Source organism: Balaenoptera ricei, chromosome 15 (assembly GCF_028023285.1).
Source record: "Balaenoptera ricei isolate mBalRic1 chromosome 15, mBalRic1.hap2, whole genome shotgun sequence".
NCBI lineage: Eukaryota > Metazoa > Chordata > Mammalia > Artiodactyla > Balaenopteridae > Balaenoptera > Balaenoptera ricei.
Window position 1 is genome coordinate 15,141,712 of NC_082653.1, and position 13,604 is coordinate 15,155,315.

At 42.6% G+C, this 13,604-nt stretch overlaps 1 protein-coding gene across 1 annotated transcript; it reads left to right on the forward strand.

The window, feature by feature from the left end:
* Nucleotides 1-268: 268 nt before the first annotated feature.
* WFDC8 (WAP four-disulfide core domain 8) lies at nucleotides 269-13,112 on the forward strand. The gene is made up of 6 exons (XM_059897849.1): nucleotides 269-273; nucleotides 3,280-3,389; nucleotides 7,556-7,696; nucleotides 9,611-9,778; nucleotides 11,873-12,013; nucleotides 12,973-13,112. Exons 1-6 carry the CDS (start codon nucleotides 269-271, stop codon nucleotides 13,110-13,112), a joined length of 705 nt encoding a protein of 234 aa, XP_059753832.1.
* The last annotated feature ends 492 nt before the right edge of the window (nucleotides 13,113-13,604 follow it).

The window sequence follows — 13,604 nt, forward strand, 5'->3', positions numbered from 1 at the left end:
AACATATACTTGTCATATAACCCAGCAATCCCACTCACTGGTATTTACCCAAGAGAAACGATAGCTGATGTGCATGCAAAAACCTGTATGCAAATGTTTGTAGGGGGTTTATTCATAATCACCCACACTGGAAAAAACCCAAATGTCCATTAACCAGTGAATGGATAAATAACCTGTGGGACATCCATATAAAGGACTATGACTCAGCAATAAAATGGTACAAACAACACACCACAACACGAATGAATCTCAAATGCATTACGCAAACATGCTGTAAATATTAATATTTTAAAAAATCTGCTACATAACTTTAACAAATGAACCAAAACACCATACTAATTTGATACCCACCATCATTCATTTAAAAAATATGTGAAAAGCACTTGAACAGTTGGAAAATTTAAAACACTTTTTCTTCTCCTTCAACTGCTATTTCCTTTCCTCTTACCCCACAGGCTTTTAACCTGATGAAATACAATCTTATGCTCAAAAGCCTTTTATTCATGACCTTTTCACACTGCTATGCAATAAGAACATGAGTATAAATTAAAATTTAATTTTTTCATTTACTGTGACCGTAAGACCTTAGGAATAAAATGTTTTCTTCTGGATTGAGTTTTCATTCCATTCGTTATTTAAATAACATAATAATAATGAATATATAAATAAATACATTGAAACTACAGATAAATAAAAAAATTTATTGATAAACAAAATTCCTTAGGTAATGCATCCCTTAATGAAACGTAAGTACAGGGAAACAAAAGGAGTTTTGTTATAAGTATGTCGCTTGGTGCTTTGAACCTCTAGCAAGTAGCCAAAAATCACATAATACTGCATAATCAAAAATTATTTAATGATCTAATTGAATATTAAGAAACAGTTTGATTAACCCCTCTTTCAATTTTTATTAAGGCATAGAATTTGAAACCTTACACTTGAAAATAATTTGTTTCCTGATAATTAGAATACTGATCACAAACCACAAGTGATTTTCTTAATTTCTGGAAAGTTTACCGGAAAGGCTTTACCAGCATTTACCAACTGATCAAGAATGTTATTGCTTACACCCATTACTCTTTTACTTAGACACCTTATGTAATCTTATACATTCTGTAAATGTTGGAAAGTTTGAATACTATTAACTTGGTAGACTTTGATAACATATATTTCATAAAATGCATTGATCTTATTGCATTCTCTAAATATATTTAAAAAAATCTTTGATGCTACAGATTTAACTCACTATATTTATGGAAAAATGTTAACCAAATCATCTAATTGGAAAATCAGTCCTCAATCAGCCAAATCAGATGACTTTCTCCCATAAAAAGACTGAATTCATTTTTCAGTTGGGATAAATGTTCCAATACACATCCCTGTGGCAACCATCACACTTCTGAATTCTAATTCTCTTGCCCAAGCAAATCCCCCTCCAATGGAAATGGATTTATTCTGTTTTAAAGTTGCCTGATTTAACAAATACAAATACATAATGACCAATTAAATTTGAATGTTAGATAAACAATGAATAATTTTTAGTATAACCACAGTCCTTACATTGCATGGGATATATATACTAAAAATTATAACTGGACAGCTTGTATTATATTTGGCAATCTTATTAATCTACATCCCTCCCTTTACCCCATCCCAGGAGCTCTGCTTTCTACTAACAGACTACAGGCTAATCTGATCAACTAACTTTCAAGAGTGGTTAATAGGTGTTACTAGGTTAAGTGGTAAAATTTCAAACCAAAAGGGTGACTTGATCATAAGAATTTAAGGCATCATAGGGCTTTTTGCCTAATCTTTTGGGGGAACAGAAGTAATGATATACAGTCTTTGACTAGCAGACTCAAAAGCTAAAAAGGTAATAGGTACCATTTTTTGCATTCACTGTGTTGTTTACTGACTAAAATATATTAAGCACTAATTATATGCCAGTCATCATGCTTTACACAATCGTTCAATTAATTCTCAGGTCTATGAAGTGGGTGTTATTATTATTTCCTTTAAGAAAAACTGAGGCTCAGTGAGGTTAGGTGACTGAGCCAATGGGACCACATAGCTGGTATGTGAGAGATCCTGGAAGTGAACTCAGGTCCAACTCCAAACATGAAATTTTTGACCATTGCATACCACTTCATAAATAATCTTCACGCCATCTTGTCTAACACTCACAATGAGACAAAGCTTCTAGGTAGATTGTATTATTCCCATTTTCTAAATGAGGAAACTGAAGATCTAAGACATAGCTATAGCTACTAGTGACCAAAATCAAGATCCCTGTGTTTGGGGCCATAATTCCCATTACTGAACAGTCCAGGCAGTATTGTAAAATTTGGGGAGGATACAGGGTTAGAATTCTGAAAAAAAAAGGAGGTGATAAATTACCACAGGTCTTTACTTTTAGGCAGCCATATAGTGTGGGTTCAGGAGATCTGGAAAAGATTACCTCTTTCTCAGTGTCTGAAGTTCTCCCAATAATACAGATGCATACTGTGGCATAAAGACTCTCTCTCCTTCTCTCTTCTCACCCCCCTTCCTTTATGTCTTCCTCCCTTTCTTCCTTCCTCCCTCTCTTGCTATTTTTGAAATGCATTTACTCCAAGAGAGGTAATGCAGTAAGACATTATCAGTTCTTCACATTACTAAAAAAATATACGTAAAGGCCAGGAAGAGGCATATAGAAAATGGAGGCTTGAGTGAGTGGGGGGAAGATGTCTGTTTATGTGGTTGTCTGAAAGTATCATAAGCTCCTAGGCTTGGATAACACCAGAAGGAATAAGAGGCAGCCCTTTGTTAACCCAAGGTCATCTGGGATCTTTTTGGCACTTGGGGCACTAAAACCTAATGGGATATGCCCAGGTCCTCCTGAAAATCCCATACCATCAGTTTCTTGTTCAGTGGAGCAAAGAAAAATTCTCACTTAGTGCCTGGGGTTGCCCCAGGAGTGATTGTGGGCAAATCAGCCCTGCAACTCTTCCAGAAAAATCCCTGTGATCTTTCATGTGTGGCCTCTCACCCATGAGCAAGATGATGGGCCAGCGTCTGGCTAGATAGCATACAGCACCCCAGCAGAGTGTGGGGCTACTGGGAGGGTCCTGGGACTGAAGATCCTGCCCTACTTGCCACGTGCCCTCACATGATGCATCTTGGTTTTCTCATCTATGAACTGAGGAAATTGGTGGATCATCCCTAAGCGTCCTCTGCAGACGCTTGTGTCTCTCTCTGGCTTGTGCCTAATCCCTGCCCTCTTCTCATCCCCCTCCACAGGCACCTTCCTCTCCAGAGCTCCACCTTCTCCTGGAGGAATGTCGCTCTCCTGCTGCTTCTCTCCCTCTCTTTGGAGCAGACATCTGCATCGCCAGGCCGCAGAGTCAAACGTGGGTTCATAAAAGCTTCAACTGTTCTTTAGGAGGTGTTCTTGGGGACTGAGGATTAGACATGAAGCAAGGACTCGTGTCAGATAAGGCCACTTCTACTGTGGTTTCAGAGAACTAGCCCTACTCACCCACTCTGAGCCCTTCAAGTCTTCCCTGACCTGCTCCCCACCCCACCAAATTATTCCCCGAAATTTTCCTGATATGTGTCTTTTCCAGGTTTAATTTTTGAAAATTCATCAGTCACTAGGCAGGAGACTGAGGACAGAGGACCAGTGAGGAGACTGGTACAGTAGTTAAGGAGAGAGATTGGAGGAGGTCAGGAGCTGACCTGAAGAAGTGGTAGCAAAGAGGGAGAGGAGATGGGATTTGGAGAGAGATTTAGGAGGTAGAATTGACCCAAGTCCATGACTGATAGGATGCTGGGGTGATGGCGAGCGAGGGGAATTGAATCTCAGGGTTCTGATAACAGATTAGAACTGGGGATGCCAAATATCAAGATGGGAACAGAGAGAAGGTGCTGCTTGGGCATGGGGAGATGCCAGCTTCGTTTTATTTTATTATTTTTTTAAATTGAAATATAGTCGATTTACAACGTTGTGCCAGTCTCTGCTGTACAGCAAAGTGACTCAGTTATACACAGATGTACATTCTTTTTTAATATTCTTTCCCATTATCGTTTATCACAGGATATTGAATATAGTTCCCTCTGCTATACAGTAGGACCTTGTTGTTTATCCATTCTAAATGTAATAGTTTGCATCTACCAACCCCAAACTCCAAGTCCATCCCTCTCCCTCCCCTTCATCCCCTTGGCAACCACAAGTCTGTTCTCTGTGTCTATGAGTCTGTTTCTGTTTTGTAGATAGGTTCATTTGTGCCATATTTTAGATTCCACATATGTGATTAGTTCCATTTTAAACATGTTGGAACAGAGGTGTTTATTAGATGCCCAAATGGTGTTTTCACCAGGCGGTTGGATATAAGGGTCTTTAGCTTGGAAGAGAGGATAGGTCTGGAGGGAGCTATGGGAATCACAGTTGGGATCGTGGGAATGGATGTGATCTCCCGGAAAGTATAAGTCGAGGAATGACAGGAGAGTGCTGACACCATCTCCTCTTCTTAGCTTCAGGCCATCTTTGGAGTGTGCATTAAGGGTAGCAAAATATAGTTGGAAAGCACTAAAATTCTTAGTGGCCAGTCCTCACCAAAGAAGTGGAGCTTCTGGAGTGAGCCATGGATTGGAAGTCCCAGACCTGCCCCCAATTCACTATATTATCCTATTTGACCTCTTTTTTTGTTGTTGTTAACCTATGCAAATAAGAAGTTGATACCAATGATAAATATGGTCTTTTTAAGTCTAAACTTCTGTAATTCCAAAGTTCAATAGTATCCAAAAGAATTATGTGTCTCTGGTCAGATTCCACCAGAAAGATGCTAAGTTTAGAGACATGGAGCCACATTAAGCATTGTATCAGCTGTCTGCTGCTGCGTAACAAATTACCTGTAGGTCAGAAGTCTGGCAAGATGTGTTGAGGTTCTCTGCTCAGGTTCTCACCAGGCTGAAATTAAGGTGTCCATCAAAGCTGCCATTCTCATATGGGACTCAGGGTTCTCCTCCCAGCTCACTGGTTGTTAGCAGAATCACTCCTGGCAGCTGTAGGACTGAGATTTCCTTACTGGCTGTCAACTTTTAGAGGTCACCCTCATTCCTGGGCAATTAGCTTCCTCCATCTTCAAAGCTATGAATAGCAGGTTGGATTCCTCTTATACTTTGAATCTCTCTGACCTCTTCTTCTCCACCAATCAGAAAAAAATCTTCTTTTTAAAGGACTCAACAGACTGGATCAGGACCTCTCAGATAATCTCTGTGTTTTAAGGTCAACAGACTTAGGGCTTTAACTTTATCACAAAATCCCTTCACAGCAGTATCTAAATTAGTGTTTTATTCCATAACCAGAGAATGGGAATCTTGGGGGTACAACTTTAGAATTCTGTCTGCTACCAACACTGAAATCGGGAAGCCATGTCCAGCCCTAAAAAGGAAGACAGCAAACCCATATCTGCCAAGCTCTTAGCAGGTACTGGGCACTGTGACAAGTGCATTATGGATATCATCTTATTTCTTTTATTTTCCTTCTAGTTTTATTGAGATATAATTGACATACAACACTGGATAAGCATAATGATATGACTTACATACATCATGGCTGAGGCCGGGGGTTCCTGGGGTTAGTGCTGGCTCACTGGTGGGTGGAGCTGGTCCCCAGATTCTCTGGCTGCAGAGCCCTGGGCTCTTGGAGTTGTTTTGGCTTGCTGATGGGTGGGGAAGGGACCCAGGTGGTTTTGGAGCTGGTGCCTGCCTACTAGTGGGTGGAACTTCATCCCTGGGTCTCTGGCTGCAGGGTGCTTGGGGTCCCAGGGCTAGTGCTAATTCACTACTGTAGGGGGGGCTGGGCCCAGGGCCGTCTGGTGGACAGGGCCACGTCCTGAGTTGGCTGAGGGCTCTGGGGGTCTTAAGGTATCTGGCCTGCTGGTGGATGAGGCTGTATCCTTGCCTGGCTAGCCACTTGGCCTATGGGGTCCCAGTGCTGGTGCCAACGGGCTGGTGGGCGGAGCTGGGTCCTTGTGCTAATAAACTAGAGGGAGGATTCCAAAATAGTGCTCTCCAGGACCAGTGTGCTCGTGGTAGAACAAGCTCCTAAAAATGGCTGCCCCCAGTGTCTATGTCCCCAGGGTGAGCTCCAGTTGCCTCCTGCCTCTCTGGGAGGCTTTCCAAGATCAGCAGGTGGTTCTAACCTAGGCTCCTTTCAAACTGCTGCTTCTGCCCTGAGTCCCAGAGCATGTGAGATTTTGTATGAGCCCTTTAACAGTGGAATCTCTATGTCTCACAGCCCTCTGGCACTCCTGAAAGTTAGCCCCACTGGCCTTCAAAGCCAAACATTCTGGGGCTTTCTTCCTGGTACAGGACTTCTGTGCTGGGGAGCCCAATGAGGGGTCCAGACCCCACACTCCTTGGTGGTAATCTCTGCAATTGCAATTATCCTCCTGTTTGTGGGTTGCCCACCCGGGGGTGTATGTCTTGAGTATATATCTCCACCCCTCCTACCCATCTTATTGTGGTTCCTTCTTTACATCTTTAGTTGTAGAAGATCTTTTCTGCTAGTCTTCTGGGCTTTCTCATCCATAGTTGCTCTGTAAAGAGTTGTAATTTTGGTATGCCAGTGGGAGGAGGTGAGCTCAGGGTCTTCTTACTCCACCATTTTAATTCTTATAAATGGCCTGTAAGGTAGAGATTATAATTCTCATTTCACAGACGGGAAATTTATAACTCAGGCAAAGGAAGAGATTTTCCCCAAGATTGTTTAGCTGTTGTGGTAGAGTCAGGTTCCGAAGCCAGAGCTGTCTTATTTATAGTGCTCTTTCCACTCCACCATTTCTTCCCCTTGAGAGATAACTGCAAAGTCATACGGTAGAACTCAGCTTGGTGTTGAGTTCCCAAGGAGTCGAGAACCAAAATCAGGCCTCCTGACTCCTATTTCCACCACTCCTCACTATTTAATTTCCCTTATCAACTAAGATACAGGAGGCAGAGGAATTAGGCATTAAAATAATTAGTTTTAAGAGGAGAAAGGAGCTCCTGAATTTAAGGCAAGGGTCTTGGTCCCTATATAACCCCCTGCCCTGGAATCTGAATGGATAAAGAAGATGTGGTGCATATATACAACAGAACATTACTCAGCCATAAAAAGAATGAAATAATGCCGTTTGCAGCAACATGGATGGACCTAGAGATTATCATACTAAGTGAAGTAAGTCAGACAAAGACAAGTATCATATGATATCACTCGTATGTGGAATCTAATTTTAAAAAAGATATTAATGAACTTATTTACAAAACAGAAACACACTGATAGATTTCAAAAACAAACTTATGGTGACCAAGATGCTTCCCCTTTGGTTTTACCTGGGCACAGATTCCTGATTCAGATCTACTTAAATGTGCTAAGAGTGGTGAGGCAGACCTAGTCCCTAAATACAAGCAGAGTGAGAACTGAGAATTGAAGGTAGAGGATAGGGCTGAAAGAATTCCACTATTCACTTTTTTCATGGGAGGAGAAGAGCTGAAACCCTCAAAAGATGTGAATTTGGACATTTCTTTCTTACAGAGAAGCCAGGAGTGTGCCCCCAAGAAAGGCTCACCTGTAGTACTAAAGCCCCAGACTTGTGCAAAACAGATTTCAACTGCGATGAACACCTGAAGTGCTGCTCTTTTGCCTGTGGGAAGAAGTGCATGGATCCGTATGAAGGTACTGGCATCCAGTCTGAGAGCAGGGGTGCCTTGTGAGGTGTCCTACTTCCTGCTCTGTCCAGAATTGGTGGAACGATTCTCTTGAATGGTAGGACAAAGAGGCCAGGGTTCAAGCTTTTCTCCTTCTCTAATGGGACTCCTAACCCTCAAACACAAACAATGAGTCTAGGCATGGTGGACATCAACTGATACTATTGATGTTAGTCTTCTTTGGTCCAGTGTTCAATCATTCACAGTGATTAATACTTGCTGCACGGTCACTATGTGTCAAGCGAGTATAATTGGCACTGTGGCAAGTATAAACCTCAGTCAGCTCAGAGGCTGGGGGTGTTTTCTGATTCTTTGGCCTTCAAGGAGGTTTTGTGGTAACTCAAAGTATCTAATAATAGGGAACTGTGCATTTTATATAGATTCATTCATTCAACGAATAACTATTTTCAATGCCCTTTGCCAAAGACCACCAGGAATGGACCTGTCGTTGAACAAGTTGATTTTATTACTTGTTGCAATGAGGGAGAATGTTCACCAAAGACAATGTGAGGCGTCTCAGGAAGAAGCTGTTAGGAGGAATCTACTACAGGACTGAGGTTTTGTTTTTTTTTTAATTAATTAATTTATTTATTTATTTTTGGCTGTGTTGGGTCTTCGCCTCTGTGCGAGGGCTTTCTCCAGTTGAGGCGAGTGGGGGCCACTCTTCATCGCGGTGCGCGGGCCTCTCACCGTCGCGGCCTCTCCCGTTGCGGAGCACAGGCTCCAGACGCGCAGGCTCAGAAGTTGTGGCCCACGGGCCTAGCCGCTCCGCGGCATGTGGGATCTTCCCGGACGGGGGCATGAACCCGTGTCCCCCGCATTGGCAGGCGGACTCCCAACCACTGCGTCACCAGGGAAGCCCCAAGATTGAGGTTTTTTTTTTTTTTTTTTTTTTTAATTTATTTATTTTTGGCTGTGTTGGGTCTTCGTTTCTGTGCGAGGGCTTTCCCTAGTTGTGGCAAGCGGGGGCCACTCTTCATCACGGTGCGCGGGCCTCTCACTATCGCGGCCTCTCTTGTTGCGGAGCACAGGCTCCAGACGCGCAGGCTCAGTAGTTGTGGCTCACGGGCCTAGTTGCTCCGCGGCATGTGGGATCTTCCCAGACCAGGGCTCGAACCCGTGTCCCCTGCATTAGCAGGCAGATTCTCAATCACTGTGCCACCAGGGAAGCCCAAGATTGAGGTTTTGATTGGGTAATTTGGGGGAGGATCTAAGGAAGTGGGGGTTTGCCCTAGATTAGGTGCTGTCAGAAAGTGGGGACAATTCTGTGATTGAGAATCCGAGTGAATCTCATCTATAGAGCGGGCAGGCTAGAATGAGGATAAAGCTGTAATTGGTAGAGAAGCACAAATCACTCATAGGTGTTTGGTATTTTGTGGGTTTTACAGTGATCTATTTTGGTCCCACTATATCATCTCAAAGTGACTTTGTGTGATGTAGATGTCCTGTGAGATTGTTTATGTCCAACAGGAGAACAACATGGCTTAGCTGTGAGCATCAGATCAATTTCCAGACATGAGGGACTGCTTTTTTTCTTTCTCAGTATCTCATTCTTTCCATGTGCCAGGCACTTTGTTAGGCACTTTGGATATGGTTCTTGAACAAGTCTTGCTCTTTCAAAGCTCAGAGCGGTGAAGAAGAAAGATCAGCTCCAAATCGTTCTTATATGCTCTTTGTTATGTCCTTTGCAAGGTAGAAATGATGCTCAGAGATGTTATGCAACATACAGTAATCATATGCAGCTAGGACCAGAACTTTTACTGACCATGGCTCTTTCTATGACTTGGATGATAACACCGTGAACCATACAGAAGCTGAGGACCTGACGCCTTCCTTTTTTGGCTACCATTTATGTTCTTCCCTCTCCACTTCCTGCCCTTAGAACCCTGCATGCTACCCTTGGACCGAGGAAAATGTAAGAATACAGTCAAGCACTGGTATTTTCACACTAAAAGGCGTGTATGCAAAGCCTTTAATTATGGAGGCTGCCTTGGGAATGCCAACAACTTTTCCAACAGGGAAGACTGCATGACGGCTTGCTCATCAACTGGTAAGACTCGTACCCTTGGCAATCTGCAGGCCTTGTCTAATGAGAAATAGTATACCAGCCCAGTTGTAGACTCAGGCTTTGAGGTTAAACTGCCTTCATTCAAGTCTCTGCTGTGTCATTCACTGGCTGGGTAGTCTTAGATCAGTTGCCTACATTTATGAGTTTCAGTTTTCTTGTCATAAAATGGGGATAATAATAGTATTTACCTAATGGAGTTGTGCCCAAAAATGAGATAGTGCACATCAACTGTTGATAAACCTTGGCCAATGAGACCTGAGAGTCAGGTCTACCCTTTGGAAACAGGTATTTCCTCATTGCATTGGCCTGCTGAGTATTACCTGAGGACTTACCCAAGAATGAAGCATAGACAGGCCAGCTCTGGAATCCCATGGAATAGGGGTAGAGCATGGAGTAGAGTGGGGTAAAGGTAAAGGCTGTGGATTAATTCCTTAGTATATACAATGGCCATCGTCACCACTAATGTTGGGTGACAGTGTGCTACAGAGCTTAGGAGCCAAATGACCTGGTTAGAAATCCTACTTTTCCCCCTTACTACAAATTTCTTCACCTCTTTGAGTTTCAGTTCCCTTCCCTGTAATATTGGAATAATAGCAAATATCTCACTGAGTTGTTGATAGGATTATATATGGCCAAGGACACAAAGATTTGACATGGTGCTGTATAGTTGTGGGGGCTTACTAAATGGTAACAACTGAGATGGTGACCATTGATCTTCAAAATGCAGCATTGTGCGATTTACAAGGCAGCATTAAAATTTTGACCTCAGATTCTGTGAGGCAGGCTGAAAAGTGTAAAGGGAGAGAGGTAAAGTTAGTTGCCCAAGGATTCACAGTGGGTCAGGAGTAGAGCTGGAATTTTAATTCCATGGGCCCAGTGAGCCTGAATGGCCAAGGAAATCCTGTGGTCTGCAATGAGGACTACAAGCTTCCCTTTGTGGAAGGTGGTAAAGAATCATGACGCTGTGGACAAGACCTTGGCCTTCTCTCAGGAGCCAGAGGGAAAAAGAGGTCAGAGAAAAGAGCCTGGGCTGGTTTGCAGGAAATTTAGGTTTGAAGCAAGAATAAGGAAGAGGAGGGGAAGGAGAGGGTGAGGATGAGGGTGAAGGGAGGAGGAGGAGGCGGGGAAGGAAGAGGAGCAGAAGAAGGAAAAAGAGAAAAGAAACACTTGCTGCTGTCATAGAATTTGCAATCAGATGAGGATAAAAGGAGACAGGTACAGAATCCTGAAGAACTGATTTAAATACCATATATGTCCTAGTGACCCACAAAGTTGTATCTCCAGCCCAAATCTGACTCCCACACTCCAGTTGCCTACTCTACACCTCCATCTGGATCTCACGAATACCTCACACTTAGCTTGTCTAAAACTGAACCCCTTGTCTTTGCTCTCCCACCTCTATCCACTCTTCTCCCCACCTTGGTTAGAAAAAACCTGCTCTATCCATTGTTCTCCCCATCTTGGTTAGAAAAAACTTCTGAATTATGCCTCTCTTGCTCAATCAACATCCTTTATTAAGAAGTCATTTTAGATCTACCTGGCAAAGAGATCCAGAATCTGACCAGTTCTTACCACCTCCACAGCTGTCACCCTAACCTGAGGTGCTATCTTCTTACCTGGATTACTGCAACGGCCTCCTAACAGATCTCCTTGCTTCTGTCCTTCCCTTCTTACAGTCTGTTATGAACACAGTGGCCACAGTGATTCTTTCAAAATGTGTCAGGTCATGTCATTCATTCAAAGTAAAGCACATGCCCTAAAATAACTTACATTGATTTGTGTGGATTTCACATAATTAATCTTATCTTATAGAGAAGGAAACTGAAATCACTCGTTAAGTGGCAGGATGGAGACTTTACTTTGGGGCTTCAAACACCAAGCTTAACTCTCTTTCTACTGCATCTCATGATACGGTGAGGCATTTCATTCCTCCACAGCCTACTAGAGATGGCTGTGGACGGGGTGGAATGACCCATGTCACAGAAAGAGGTACTAGTTTTGAAGAGAAGGAAAACCTATTTGAAGGGTGATGGGAGGGGGTGGGGTTTGAAGGAGCTCACATCGTTCTCGTTTCAGTCAAGGATGGGCAGTGCCCACTCTTCCCTTTCAAGAACCGTATGGAGTGTTCAGCTTCGTGTAAGAGTGACTTCGATTGCCCCCCAAATGAAAAATGTTGTGAATCCATGTGTGGCTTTGATTGTGCCATGGCCTGGACAGGTGAGGACTAGGGTTATACCTCGCAAAGTCTACTGGGCATATGTTAGGAATGCCATGCTGTCCCATGGAGTGGGGGATGCCCCTTAGGTTACCCAGAGGTCTCTTGGGAAACTTTCCCCATTTAAAGCCCAACCACTGCTCTCATGTTGCCCTCTTGACTTTGGGAGACTGTTGTGCTATTCTTCCAAGCCAGTCATGCATGGTATCCTCTTCATTTTTCTCAGTGAAAACTTATTTATTCCAAGCCTCATTCTTCAACGACCTACAAGGTGACAATATCCACTTATTCATGCAAAAAAATTCATAACCATTAGGTATAATCCTAATAAGTCCTTATGTCTGCACGGAACTTCATGTAAGGTGTGCTGGGGAAAAGATGGGTAGCAAAATGCTGTTGGGGTAGAAGTGAACTCTCCAGCCTCTAGGGATACTGTTCATTCCCCCATGCAGTGCTAAGATACTATGGTCTTGTCCCAGGAATTGTCGGTGTCTTGAGGAACAGCATGGTATGGTGGAAGGAGTCAAAGGCTTTTCAACTCACTTCAACTTTCCTACTGGTTTTCTGTGTGACCTTAGGCAACTCACTTCCCCCTATATAGTCCTCAATTTCTACAGTTTATAAAACAAGGAAATTCTTAGTGCTCTCTAATACTCTTGCTTCTGGTACTCTGGGATTAGATTACCCAAATCTATCAATTTTATAGGGGCAGTCAGGGATCCTATCAGATTTTATAAATCAGAGATGGCAAGACTTTTTGATGTTCCTCAAATAATTATTAAAATTATTTATCAAATAGAAAGTTGACACTCTGCCTACTCTCCTCTATTGTTACTCTAAGGGGAAGGATAAGAGGCTTAATCAGAAGAAAACCTTGTTTAGGGTTCCCAAGATTCCCCCAATTTGTCTCAAACTGTGGTCAAGTATTTCAAGGTCAAGTGTCTTGTTTTACCCCATAAAGTCAAAGCAGGTTTCTGCCCACACAAGCCACCGACATGTTCCAGGATTGAGAAACCCAGGTGCCTGCAGGATGATGATTGCCCATTGACAACGAAGTGCTGTTCACTCTGTGGACTGAAGTGCCTGGAATCCCTAAAATGAATAGTTAGTAAGTTTAAAATGTTATCATTAAAGTAATTAATTATGAGTAGTATAGTAAAAAGCTATCAATTTTGTCTTGCATCCAACTACTTTGCCAAATAGTCTTATTAAGTATAAAAGTATTTAATGGGGTTACTTTGATTTTATATATAATCATATCATCTGAAAATGATGATAAATTTGACTCTTCTCCAACTTCATGACTTACTTAAAAAAATTTTTTGTCTTTTTTTATATTATGTAGAACCTCTGAAATAATGTTGAAAATAAAGGCAATGGCATCTGTCCCTGTCCAGTTCTTTACTTTAAGTCAATGTCTCCTGCTGTATAAAATGACATTTGTTGTTGGGTTTGGGGTAAGTAGGTTTTATCGCCCTTGGTTTGTTTCCTCTTTATCCATTTATAGCTGCCCTGGTGGTGGTGGAAGGAATGTCTGTGGGGTTCTGCATGAGTAAACATGGGCTGTGTGAGTGCCTCAGGCATTCCTAGCTA